At 41.0% G+C, this 13,267-nt stretch overlaps 1 protein-coding gene across 49 annotated transcripts in view; it reads left to right on the plus strand.

The window, feature by feature from the left end:
* The window catches only part of Ptk2 (protein tyrosine kinase 2), a 347,380-nt gene that overhangs the window by 265,075 nt on the left and 69,038 nt on the right, over positions 1-13,267 (plus strand). For all 49 annotated transcript variants that reach the window (XM_087187130.1, XM_087187131.1, XM_087187134.1 and 46 more), the window contains 3 exons: positions 191-291; positions 430-519; positions 3,488-3,692. In XM_087187130.1, the coding sequence (XP_087043256.1) occupies positions 191-291; positions 430-519; positions 3,488-3,692 (396 nt within the window). The remainder of the gene's footprint in view (positions 1-190; positions 292-429; positions 520-3,487; positions 3,693-13,267) is intronic.

Raw genomic sequence — 13,267 nt, forward strand, 5'->3', positions numbered from 1 at the left:
GTGTAAATATTTACCAAAGGCATATATATGTATGAAATAAAATATTTTTTAACCTAATAAATCTGTTCACCATTGTATATAAGTTTTCTGACTTTCAAAGTACCTACTGGTATATCTTTATATAATAACATAGATGAGTTTGTGGGGGTTTTTGTTTGTTTTTACTGTGTTAAAATTTATTCCTTATCAGGGACATTGCTGCTCGAAATGTTCTGGTGTCCTCAAATGATTGTGTAAAGTTAGGAGACTTTGGGTTATCCCGATACATGGAAGACAGTACTTACTACAAAGGTAAGAAACTGGAGCAATAACAGAGGGTCCAAAGGGTCAAATAGGTGAAGCTTTTTATTTTGATACTGAAAATCTCAGCTCGCTTAGGTTCTTGAGCATCTAACAGGGAAAACTTATTTTCTAAAATTAATCTTTTAGCTTCCAAAGGAAAATTGCCTATTAAATGGATGGCTCCAGAGTCAATCAATTTTCGACGTTTTACCTCAGCTAGTGACGTATGGATGTTTGGTGAGTATTTTTAAAGTTTTGTATTTTTTAAAAGTATATTTCATATATTCTACAATATCTACATATATTCTACAATATGATCTCTTTCCTGAATGTGTAGGTTGCTTTGCCACCCCTAACCTGACCATGTCCTTGCCCAGGGTTACCTCAGGTCCATGGATAACTGACCATAGAGCAAGAGCTGGGCAATGGCTTCTGCACTGCTCTACTGTTTTGTAGGAACATCTTGCCGTCACTCTTTCCTCCTGTTCCTTCTGCTATCTTTTATCCCCCACAGGGTGACACCTGTCTGTTTCCCCCTCCTTTCCTATCTCCTCTAAGGTCTCAGTATATCTTCAGTGTGAAAGACTTAACATGTCCTTCTGGCTCTATGATGGCCTCTCCACCCTTGAGGGTCTGTACTTCATCTCCTGACTGGATCTGCTTGTCTTGAAGCACGAAAGGAAGTTGGCCCTTGTCTTCCATAGCTGCTTCTTTCTTGATGTCTGTCCCTCCCACTGCCCCAAGGTGATTCCTCTTCATCCTGCTCTGTAGATTATTGCTGTACCTTCCAACTAGTTTAAAGGGGGTCTAGAGCTCATCTATACCTTGTACTTAAACTGCTTTATCCAAATTGTAAAATGACTTCCTCTTGTTTTGGTTGGCACTCCTGCCTTTACCTTTCCTGGTGTTACTCCTATTCTGCATTTCCTGAGCTTTCTCTCTGTCACAACACTTGTGTGTGATCTTGTGAGCAATCTTGTTTGCAAACCGTCTCTGCCAGGTTAAAACTGCTTCAGAGGGGATGCCCTGTTATTATGTATTTTTTCTATAGGTAAAATAATTTCATATTTATCAAATAAATGTTCTTACTTTTTCTCCTATTTGTTGTTGATGATTAATAACCATTTAGAATGCATTAATTGGTAATTAAAAGGAAAGAACTTTCAAGTAAGAAAGGAAGTCATATGATGTGATTAGAAAAAGGTTTTAGAGTCCAGTTGACACTGGTTCCCAGAGAGGACAGCAGTTGTGAGCTGTGTAAGCCACAAAACAAGTTATGTACTCTCTCAAGGAGGTTTCCCATTTCAAAGGTTCTCAAATGCCTATTTTTCCCCATTTTGCCATTTCCAGAACTGGGCATATCTTAAACCAGTGGCATTTTGCATTTGGCTATAATTGGGGGCAATGATGTGGTTGTCCTTGCCTGCACTTGTGTTGACTTTGTTTATAATGTTACTTTCATGTCCAACTGAGCTTAAAAGAGCTTTTTTGCTAAGAATTTTAAAAAACAGTTTGAGGCACTGGGATTATATTGTAATTAAATTGGCTCCATTTTTTGTCATGTGAAATAATAGTGCTTTCTATAATCAGTGGCATGTTAGGCTTGATTATACAATACAGAATTTAAAGGAATGTAAGTTTATTGTGTGGATTAAGGATGATACATGTAAATTTCAAGGAAAGGTGCTTGAAGTTTGATGAGTTCTCAAGAAATGATAACTAGTCTTGTTATTGCTGACAATAGTATCAGGATTTCTAGTGAGAAAAGCACCACCAAGGCACTATTTTTTTCAGAGGCTCTTTACTTGGAAATTACTAAATTTGAGGCCAATTTTAGAATTTCATACACATTGGTGTGGTAAAACGGCTTGCCTCCTTCATTTCATTCTGTCAAATCACAGTTCCTCTCTTCAGAGTATCTTTTTGGTTTTTTTATTCAGGATCTCTCTGTAGCCCAGCTGGCTTCAAACTTATGATCTTCCTGCTTCAGCCTTTCAAGTACTAGAATTACAGGGATGTGCCACTGTGCCTGGCTCTCGGGTGTTGTTTGTGCAGTGTGCATTTTATGATATGAGTAGACCTAAAATAACAATAACTTCCCAGAGAAGAATCAGGAAAAGCTTCATAGAAAACTGCATTACAGATGTACCTTAAAAAAGGGAAGTTTGTGGGGGCCAGGGATTTAGCTCAGTGGCATTGCACCTGACTGGCAAGCACAAGGTCCTGAGTTCCCTCCCCGATATTGAAAGGGGGGGCAGAGTTTGTGAAGAAAAGGTCATGTAACACACAGTGTGGCCCCAGCACAGGCATGCTGCGAGTGGTTCAAGAGACAATGAGAGATCCAGGATGGCCAAAGCACAGAGTAGCTATCACAAGATGCTAGGAGAAGGTATCCACTGCAGCACCAGACTGAGCATTCCTTTCTTACTGTATTACATGTCACCATTGTCAGCATCAGGGATGTTTTTGGTTTTTGTTCACTTGAAGGTGACTTTTTAAGATGACTCAGAAGATTGCAGTTGCACCCAAGGATAGAGTGCGAGTAAACTTTCTGAGGTTGATCTGTGGCATCTATGTACAAGATCACTGCAGCCCAGGGAAGTTGACAACTTTGCTGTGGGAAGACAGTGAAAACAATCCAGGCAATAATGCTCTTATGCACCTAGGCAAGAAATCTGACTTTTCTAAAAATTTAAGACTTAAGTTTTAGTATTTTCCTTGTTAGGCCTTAGATCAGCAGCTATAATTATACTCAGGTTGGACTAAAGTTGGGGTAGAGAATGGATCTAAAAGTCATTCAGCTTTTTTTTGAACTGGTTCATTGAGCCATGAAGTATCACTGTAGCTGGTGAGCCACTTTCTTTTTTTTTTTGGTACCGGGGATCAAACTCAGGTCCTTGCACTTGAGCAGCAGACGGCGAAACCACTGAGCTAAATCCCCGGCTCACTTTCTAATAAAAGATTTTCAGAAAAGTAAACCTCTGAGAAATATTATGACATGTTCTTTGACGATTTATTATTCACACCATGTTAAACTATTGCTGTTCTTATTTTACATTGGAGTCAACTAAATGATGCTTTGGTTAGATGAGTTACCCCAAACCTCACCGCTGGTTCTCTGATGCCAGCTGTGGAGCTGTTCCTGGAACCTGGGAATTGCACCCTTCCTGCTGAGCTCACTGCTGTTTTCATTCCCACTTCACAGGTGTATGTATGTGGGAGATACTGATGCATGGTGTGAAGCCTTTTCAAGGAGTGAAGAACAATGATGTGATCGGTCGAATTGAAAATGGGGAAAGATTACCAATGCCTCCAAATTGTCCTCCTACCCTCTACAGCCTTATGACGAAATGCTGGGCCTATGACCCCAGCAGGCGGCCCAGGTTTACTGAACTTAAAGCTCAGCTCAGGTAGGAGTGGGGCGGAAGGGCCTGGGGCGGGGGCAGATCTTGCTGCTTCTCCTTTGCAGTCTTAGTATTTTAAGGTCATTTTATCGGTACATCTAAAGCTGAACTGTTTCTTCTGCAAAGGCAATTACTTTTAATTTTGATTTACTCTTCTTTGTACCTAGCTAGAGTCTTTAGTGAATTATATCTTAAAATCTTAACAAAGTTCCAGTTATGATCCCTTCTCTCTGACCTAGCTTCTGACTTAGCATGGCTTAACACATCCATAATCATTTTATCCCTACTTAAATCTCATCACATCAAGTCCCTTCACTCCCTGGTCCTTCATGCTCTAGCAATACCTATTCAAGTCTCCTGGTGCAATTCTCTGCCTTTCCACATGCCAGGTGTCTTTGCCACCTGATGTTTTAGTCTTCAGAATCCAGCTTAGATATTACCTCCTTTGGGAAATTTTCCCAATCAACCCTGTACCCCAAAGAGATAGCCCCTCTTTTGGCACTCTTTGAGTAGTTATACTGTTGTATTTCAAAACCATTGCCTTTTTGGGGCTCACTTTGTGCTAGACACTGTTAGACCCCAGCCCTCCAGTACTCCCTGTTCCTTGGGGGTCACACAGGGACCACATGTGTGCCAAGTCCCTCATAGAAATGTCTGGCCAGTCTACCTGTTGCCTGGCTCAGGAAGGTCATGGTTTGCTTGTCTGAGTCCCCAGCTCAACTCAGCTCCTGATGGCATCACCATGTCTCACTCATTTCTGTAGCCCAGTCAGTGCCAAGCTTAGGAATGGACACCATGTAAGCATCCAATGAATGTTTGTTGAATCAAATACCTTCATAAATGTCATTTTAACATGATATGTGATCACAAAGAGTTTAATTACATTAACAACATTGTGGTTGAGTGTATGCCATACTGCCTCTTTTCACATTTGGGGGACTTCCTGATTTTGTATGAGTTTTTTGTTTATATGCTATATTTCAATCTTTTTTTTTAAAAATCTCCAAATATTACAATCCAGAAGACCCTGCAAGCTCATCTGGCTTACCATTCTTAGCTGGTGTCTGAGCCTCCTCTAGGCCTCGGCACACCTTCAGGCGGCTTAGAAGAAGGCTTCTAACAGGGAGCATCTCAGGAGAAGTAAGATATATTAGAAGACGTGTGAATGACTCATCTGGTTAGCTAGTGTTTGCTAAGTACATTTGTGCCCTGAGGTAGGTTCAGTGGATTCACAGTGACCAAACCTAGTCCTTGCTCCAGAGAGCTTCCAGTCCAGCACTAGGGGCAGAGCACGCAGTGCTTTTATATGTGCAGCAAAAACGGTGCTCCAGAAGACCAGCCATGCACTTGCTCCCATGCTCTGGCCCACAGGCTGTCTCCACTGCCCCGTAGGACAACTCTGTGCTCCTTTTTTTGTGGTAGGCCGTCAGGTATTTCTAGACAGCAGCATTCTCTCTCCACAATTTTCTTCAAGCTAAAAATCTCCAGTATCTTGATTAATTGTTGTCCTACATATTCTATTATGTATTATGTATTTTTGAACATAGGTTTATTTCATGTTTTCTCAGAAATGTTTTTGCTCCTCTTTGATCTTTCCTCAGAACTTGTCAGCTCCTGTCTTTGAAATTCCCTCCTTTTTGGTACTAGCCTCATCCCCCTCCCTGTCAAGCATACCCCTCCCTCGCCTATTTGCTGTCCCTCTATCCTTACCACAAAGGCCAGGTGTTAGCCACGTCTCTGCGCTCAGTACTTTTCCCAGTGTTCTGGCTTATTCATGAGCTCTGCCTCTCCTCTTTATTATCATCTTTAGCTTTGGTCCTGCCTTTTCTCACAAGTCCCAAACCTAGATTTTAAATTGCCAGTTGAACATTGTGTTATCAGGCCAGGGATTTAGCTCAGTGGTTCTGCCGCCAGCCCTGCAAGTACGAGGTCCCGAGTTCGATCCCCGGTACAAAAAAAAAAAGAACATTGTGTTTTCAAAAAGGCAAAGCTACAGACCTGAGTTCGATCCCTGGTACCAAAAAAAAAAAAGCAAAGCTGTTACCATCTCTTCTGAGCCAGTTCTTCCTCCCCCAGGTTGTCTCCCATCTGTCTGATCTAACTGATTTAGTCTTCCAGAAATATCAATGAAAGGTAACTCCCTACTCAAACCAACTTCCAGTGGGTTCCCACCGCCACTCATGTTCAGGCAAAGGCTTGCAGGTAACACTTAGGCCTCCTTCAGTTATGACTAGGAAACATCTTCCTACCCCTTTCACATGCCATGGCTAAATTCACTCCCTGCCCCAGCCTGGAATGCCTCCTCCACCTGTGGAGACCCTCCCCATCTGTCCTGGCCTCTTTCCTGCACTGGCTGTTCTGTAATTTTGCAATTGATCAGCCTCTACCCCGAGTCTCCAGTGCCCTGTGTTCCTGTACTTACCCCACCTTGCCATAGATAGCTATCACCTGCATTCAGTTCCATTTCACAAACGCTGTTGAGCCTGGTGCTGGTCACTGGGGCACAGATGACCGAAGCACTTTTCCTGCCCTCGAGGAGCTCACAGTCTAGTATGTCTCCTCCCTACTAGACTGAGGCTCCTTGAGGACAGGGATCGTCATACTCACCTTGGTGTTGCCGCACCTGCAGCCAGGAGCACTGGTGGAGCTCGTGCCTCTGCTGTAGTTCATGATGTCTGCTTGGGCACATTGAGCACTGTTAACTGAGCCTTCATTTATCCTGCAGTATCTGTTTTCATCTGAAATGGAGTTTAAACTTTGCATTTTGAACCTTTATAAAGGGCTACCAAATAAGGTGATAAAATTTAACTTAATTATATATATATATATATAAAATCACTTGCTTGAGTATTTACATGGACAGTGTATCACAATAACTAAGTAGTTTCTACTATTGAGGTTTTTAAAAAATTTTTTCTTCCAGGGTTTTCACAAAGAATAAATGTTGGAAAGCCCTTATTCACACCACTGTAGTCAAACCTGTTTCCAAACCCATTCTCTTTCTCAAGCTTAAAAGCACATATTGTAAGCAGTCTTTTCTCACTATGGCCTCTACTCATCCTGAACTGGACTGTGTGACTGCATGAGTTTAAGAAAGTGAGATTTGTGATGAAGCTATTAGGCAAAGTCATAGGAAAATTACTTGGTCATACTTTCCTGAAAAGATCTTGATGACACAAGGAAGCTGTCATACTCATATCTTGTTTCCGTATTTGTAGGGGTGAATTTATAGAGAAGTAGAATGATGTTAACCTGTAGGTGGTCATTAGTGTTAACAAATCCTCAATAAGAATATTTTAAGTGACCAACAGTGAAAATTTCCCGTAACATAGGCTAGCATTTTTCTCCCTTATGAATGACAGATTGAGTGTACCAAACAATTTTTAACGGAAAAGTATTTAGTCCCTGTTTAGGTTCAGTTAATTCTTTGGTATTGTGCCAAAGAAGTCATAATAAACAGCTCTAAGCCTGGCATGGTAGCACACACCTGTAATCTGAGCACTAGGGAGGCTGAGATAGGAGGATCACCAAGAGTTCAAGGCCACCCTAGGCTACCTAGTGAGTTCAAGACCAGTCTTAAACTATGTAACGAGCCCCTGTCTCAAAAAAATAAAAATAAAAAATAAATAACATTTTTATGGAGCTACTGCTCAAAAATACCATTTCCCATCAGTTCTTTCATTGACAAAAATGTTTATGACACAATATGAGAGCTGGACATGGTAGTATACACCTGTAATCCCAGCATTCTTGGAGGTTGAGATAGGAGGATTGCCAAATTTGAGCAATTTAGGGAGACCACGTCGCAGAAAATAAAAAGGGCTGGGGTTATAGCTCAGTACAGAAGCCCTGGATTCAGTTCTTGGGGGAGAGTGTGTTTCAGAGTTTTATTTGGTGAATTGGTTTTGATTTTTTTTCAGATAGGGTCTCACTGTAAAGTGCAGCCTGATCTTGAACTCCTTGTGTAGTTCAGCCAGGTCTCGAACTCACAACCTTCCTACCTCAGCCTCACAAGTGCTGGGATTACAGGCATGCACCACCATATCCTGCTCAAGAATGTCAGTTTTGGGGCCAGGGATTTAGCTCTGGTTTCGCCTCCTGCTGCGCAAGCGCAAGGACCCGAGTTCAATCCCCGGTACCAAAAAAAAAAGAATGTCAGTTTTCGGCTGGGGATTTAGCTCAGTGGCATTACACCTGCCTCGCAAGCGCAAGATCCTGAGTTTGATCCCTGGTACTAAAATTTAAAAAAGAATGTTGGTTTTATCTCAGGTTAAGGAAATATTTTAAGGTTGTGTTAAATTTCTTAAGACTTTTTAGAAGGGATTTAAGGGCAATAAACAAAATTGTCAATTTAATTTTTTGTGCCATGACTTTTATCTATTTCTTAATTTTTTTATTGAGGTATAAAAACATTCACCAGCACTGAGTAGAATATTCTGTGAGCAGCTCAGTGAATTTTTACAAACTGGACATGTCTAACCAGTACCCAGAACAAGAAAGCAGCATCCCAGAAATCTGCCAGGATTCCCCTTTTCTTTTACTGTTCACTCTTAAAGGACAGCCACTATCCTGACCATGGATTAAGTCAACTTGTTTTTTAACTTCATATGATGGTACTCATTGATACATACCATTTATTTACAAGTTAGTGTATAAGCTCATACATTTTATTCAGGTAATCATTGCTCTATAGTGTCCCATAGTCACTATTGTATAGTGTCCCATTTGTGAATGTACTGTAGTTTATTTACCCACTCTATGATTGATGAACAGTTGGATGCTTTCTAGGTTGGGGCTGTCAAGATACAGCTGCAAGAAAGAATTATGAGTGCCCTGGAGCACACATGAGGGCATCTCAGTCAGCTGAGATGAGTCTGAAGTTGTGCACATGTCTAGCCCTAGCAGACACTGGCAGTTTCCAAACTGGATGTACCGCTTTTTAGTGTGCCCAACAGTGAGCAAAACTTTCAGTTGCTGCAACAGTAGTTGTTTTTCAGGGTTTTGTTTGTTGTTTGCAATACTAGGGATTGAATCCAGATTGACCATTAGCCCTTTAACTTTGGGAAATTATTACTTATTTCTAAGCAAGCCAGTTTCACATAGGAAGTAACAGTATATAAGTGGTACATAAAGGAACTTACCTGAACCTGTATGTTCAGGTCATAAGCATTGCCTTAGAAGACAGTCATATTTTAGATTGGTTTCTGTCACTGAGCTCTTTAGAAAGAGCTTCCTGCATTGATAGCAAGTCTCTATCCTCTACAGTTAGTTTTACTAGTTAGAATATGAAGAAGTAATTGTTCTCGAACACATTGTGTTGCCAGGCATCCTGCCACAGACTCGTCACAGTCCTTGGAGATACATGTGGCATCTTCACTATCATTGCACAGGTGAGGAGACAAACTGTGTGCCTAGGCTCTTGAACTTGGCCAGAGCTAGAGCCATCGTGCCCCACTGCCTTGATTTTAGGACCCATCTCCTTGATGTTAGGAGAGTGCTGTCTTATGATTTGGACTGATGAGCAAATTGTTAATGTTGTTGAGTTAACAGAAAAAAAAATGTCCTGTTATACAGAATTCCTGCTTCCTTACATTTGAGCATCAGAAGGTACTGCAGCATCATGGAGCACCCCAGAGAGGGGAGCTTTCAGAGTGACACAGTTTCCAGGTGTTACTTTCAAAGTATTTGCTCTTTTGGCTATACAGTTCTTGTTTTGTTAACATATCTTGAATGTGTTGCATTTTATGGCTGTGGCCCTAGTAATCTCACAGATAGTGGGGAACAGGTGTGGAAGTTTTGACAAGGCTGAGTCTTGCAGAGTTAACTTCAGGCAGAATGGAGCCAGCCCATGTCTTTGGGATACTAGGAGGGTACTAGAAGTTTTGGGTTTTAGGGGGGCACAGGGTGTTTGGGTTTGTGTGTGTGTGTGTGTGTGTGTGTGTGTGTGTGTGTGGGCGCGCATGTGTGATTTTGCTTTGGGCTTTTTGATTGTTTTAACTATATACTATATTGTCCTGTTTTCCTGCTTAATTGTATCTTACAATACTGGGCCTGGAAGAATCTGATCAAGGCTAAAGCTTAGCTCAGTGCCTGCAGATACAGGTTTCTTACATCTTTATTCATGCTGCATCTTGGTATTAGGCCCAAGTGAAGTTACAAGGTGTCTCAAGAACAGAAACTATGTTTCAGTTGATTTGTGAGGCTCCCATTCAAGCTAGCAAAAAAATCTGTGTGTGTGTGTGTAAATTTTTCAAAGAATGTTTAAAAGGCTGTGTGATCTTGGACAGGTTACTTACTTCTAAAAATAGGATCACAAATACTGCCCACATGCTTGTTTTCAGGATTAAATGAAATAATTTATCCAAAATGCCTTTAGATACACACAGCCCAAGACAGGTGTATACATTTTTTTTTTTTTGAGATAAGAGTCTCACTTTATAGTCCAGGCTGGCCTTGAATTCACTGTGTAGCCCAGGCTGGCCTCAAACCCATGGTGATCCTCCAGTCTCAGCCTCCCAAGTGCTGGAATTACAGGCGTGCACCACCATGCCCAGTGCATATATACCCTTTTTTTTGGCACCGGGGATTGAACTTGGGACCTTGCATTTGTGAGGCAGGCGGCACCACTGAGCTAAATCCCCAGCCCGCGTATATACTTTTATCCAGTCTAATTGTAGCTACTAGAAACAATGAAGCTTTTTCTGAAGATCCGTAGTTACTGGTTACTTTTAGAACAGTTTGGTTATTTGAATTTTATTATAAGATAAACAGCAGCATAACTGTAAGATTATGAGCTTTGGAGTCTGGCAAGCCTGAGTTCGAGCCCAAGCCCCACCACTGGCTGTCCCTGGAGATCACCTGTAAGCCTTCCTAGCCTCTTTTCCAAAATGAGGCTACCAGCGACAGCTACTTTCTAAGGCAGTGATGGCGAACCTATTAGAGACTGAGTGCCAAAACTGCAACCCGGAACCCACTTATTTATCACAAAGTGCCAACATTACAATTAAACCTGAATGCTCAGCTGCTGGTACAGTGCTGGGACGACTTGGCTCTTGGGCCAGCAGGGCTTACTGTTCTAAGCTGTCATGAGGTTTTAGTGAAGAAAGTGTATAGCCTCCTTTAGTACATAGAAGGTGCTTTAAAAGTGGTAGCCATTCGTACTATCCAGATGTTGAAAATCACTTTTTTTTTTGACACTTAATGAAAGTCTTACAGAGATACTGATTTTAAAGTATCTATCTGCAGGTGCCTTTCTTAAATATTCAAGGTGCTTTTTGATTCTTCATTTTTTCTACAACGCCAACTCCAAATTACAAGCTGTAGGTTTGATTAATGGTATGTGGTTGCTTGTACTTATTCTCTTCGTATTTTTTTTTAAATAGTTTTATATTTGCTTCCAAAGTTTTACAAAGTCAGTAACTAAATGCTTTCTTAGCCTCCTCACACAGGTATTTTCCTTCTCCTTATTATCCTCCTGAGTCTAGATACTATCAAAAGAAGGAGTCTGCTTCCCAGTTATCCCTATTTACTTCTTAAAATGCTAGCAGCATCCTTACACCTATAAACTAAATAGTGAATCTAAATTAAGTAGAAGTTTCATGTAAAATTCAAATTATTTCCACTAAAAATCATGTCTTGACTGTTTTTACTTCTTCCTTTCATAGGTTTTCACTACAACTAGGTAATCAGAGCTCAACATGTACATACATCTCTTTCACAGTTTTCTCCAGTTTTGTTTTGTGTGCAGTAAGCAAGTGAAATTTGGACTTGGATTTCATTAGAAATTACTCAGTTATACTGAATAATACTGTCATACCCTGATAGATCATCGTCAGTAGTATTGTTTGAACTTCACAGCTCCTACTAGGGATGAGTGAGTACTCTCACCCTTTTCAGTTAAGAATCTGAGTTTAGACGTCACATGGCAGAGTCAAGGTCATAGGCTGCATGTTCTTCTGTGTATCTTGAACAATGTAAATCCTGTACACTAAATTTTGTCCCCATAGTCAGTAACCCTGGAAACATTAAGGGAAAATGGAGTCCACGTGAATGTTCCTCTCTCCTCTGGAAAATGAAACTTGTGTGGCTCTGGTGGGTGCCTCCCCTGCTTCATTTTACAGAGGACAGAAAGAAAGATTGAATGGAGAGGTGGAGCAACCCAGCATAGTGACCTCACTAACTGTACCCAAAGCCCAGGAAGGGGAGAGAAGCAAAGTCCTCTATGTGTAGTATATGAGTTCTTGACTGAGAGTATTTGGAAATTTGAAGCAAATAGCTTATCTTCCACCCCTCTTCCTCCCTTAGATATACATTTTAACAATACCTTTTGCATTGTATGTAAGTGTTCACATGAGATTATAGTATATGTTTTTAACCTTTTGCTGTCTACTTGTAATTGGTAGTTGTAGTTTATGAAAATACAGAATTTACATTTACTACCACCTCATTCTATTATGCTATTTGTTGTCTGTTGTATATTTGTATGTGTATGACATTTGTATATGTTGAGCCCACACAGTGAGAAACTTCTGTAGCATTTCTTAGTGTACAGGTCTGTTGGTGGTAAATTCCATTAGTTTCATTTTATCTAAAAGTGAACTGATGGGGCCAGGGATTTAGCTCAGTGGTTCCTCCACTTGCCTCTCAAGCGCAAGGACCCGAGTTTGATCCCTGGTACCAAAAAAAGGTGAACTGAGTGGTTCTGGCGCCTGCTTCACAACCACAAGGTCCCGAGTTCGATCTCTGGTACCAAAAAAACAAAACAAAATGAAAGTGAAAGTGAACTGAGTTGTTTCACTGCATATAGAATTCTAGGTTGTCAGGATTGTTTTTTCTTTTCTTTTTTGCACTTTAACACGTTCCCACCAGTGTGAGCCACTGGTGGTACATGCACGACTGTTGCATTGGGCAGCTTGTACAACTTTTATCAGTCTTTTTACTAATAAAAAGCACCCAATGCAACAGTCGTGCATGTACCACTGATGGTTCAAGCTGCCCAGCAGCAAGACACAAATTACCACCCATCATGAGCATGTTAAAGCTGTCCTTCCACTGTATTCTACCCTGTTGTTTCTAGGAGAAGTTACTGGCCATTCAGATAACTGTTCTTCTGTGTGTTGTGTGTCATTTTCCCCCGGCAACTTAGGATATGCTGGTTGTGGTTTTCTCTGTATTAATCATACTTGGAGTTTACTGAGCCTCTTGAATCTGTGAAATGTCTTTTGGCAGATTTGGAAAACTTTTACCATTATTTCTCTTTTTTTTCCCTTAAAAAATGAGATCACACTATGTTGCCCTGCCTGGTCTTGAACTTTTGAGTCTCCTGCTTCAGCCTCCTGAGAAGCTGGGATTATAGGTGTAGAGCACCATGCTAGGCCTTCCATTATTTTTTCAGATATGTTTTTTGTTTCATTTTCCATCTCTCCTTCAGAGATTCCAGTTGCATCTATACTAAACCTTTCAATAGTGTCCTTCAGGGCTAATCCTAGAGGCTCTGTTGCTGTTACTGTCTTCCCTGTCTCTCTTCCTCCCCCTCCACCAATCCTTTTTTCCCTTTCAAATTGGGTAATTCTTACTGATTT

This window comes from Heterocephalus glaber, unplaced genomic scaffold, assembly GCF_053883595.1.
Source record: "Heterocephalus glaber isolate CG9 unplaced genomic scaffold, H.glaber_assembly_v1.0 deba00000281, whole genome shotgun sequence".
NCBI classification, from domain to species: domain Eukaryota; kingdom Metazoa; phylum Chordata; class Mammalia; order Rodentia; family Bathyergidae; genus Heterocephalus; species Heterocephalus glaber.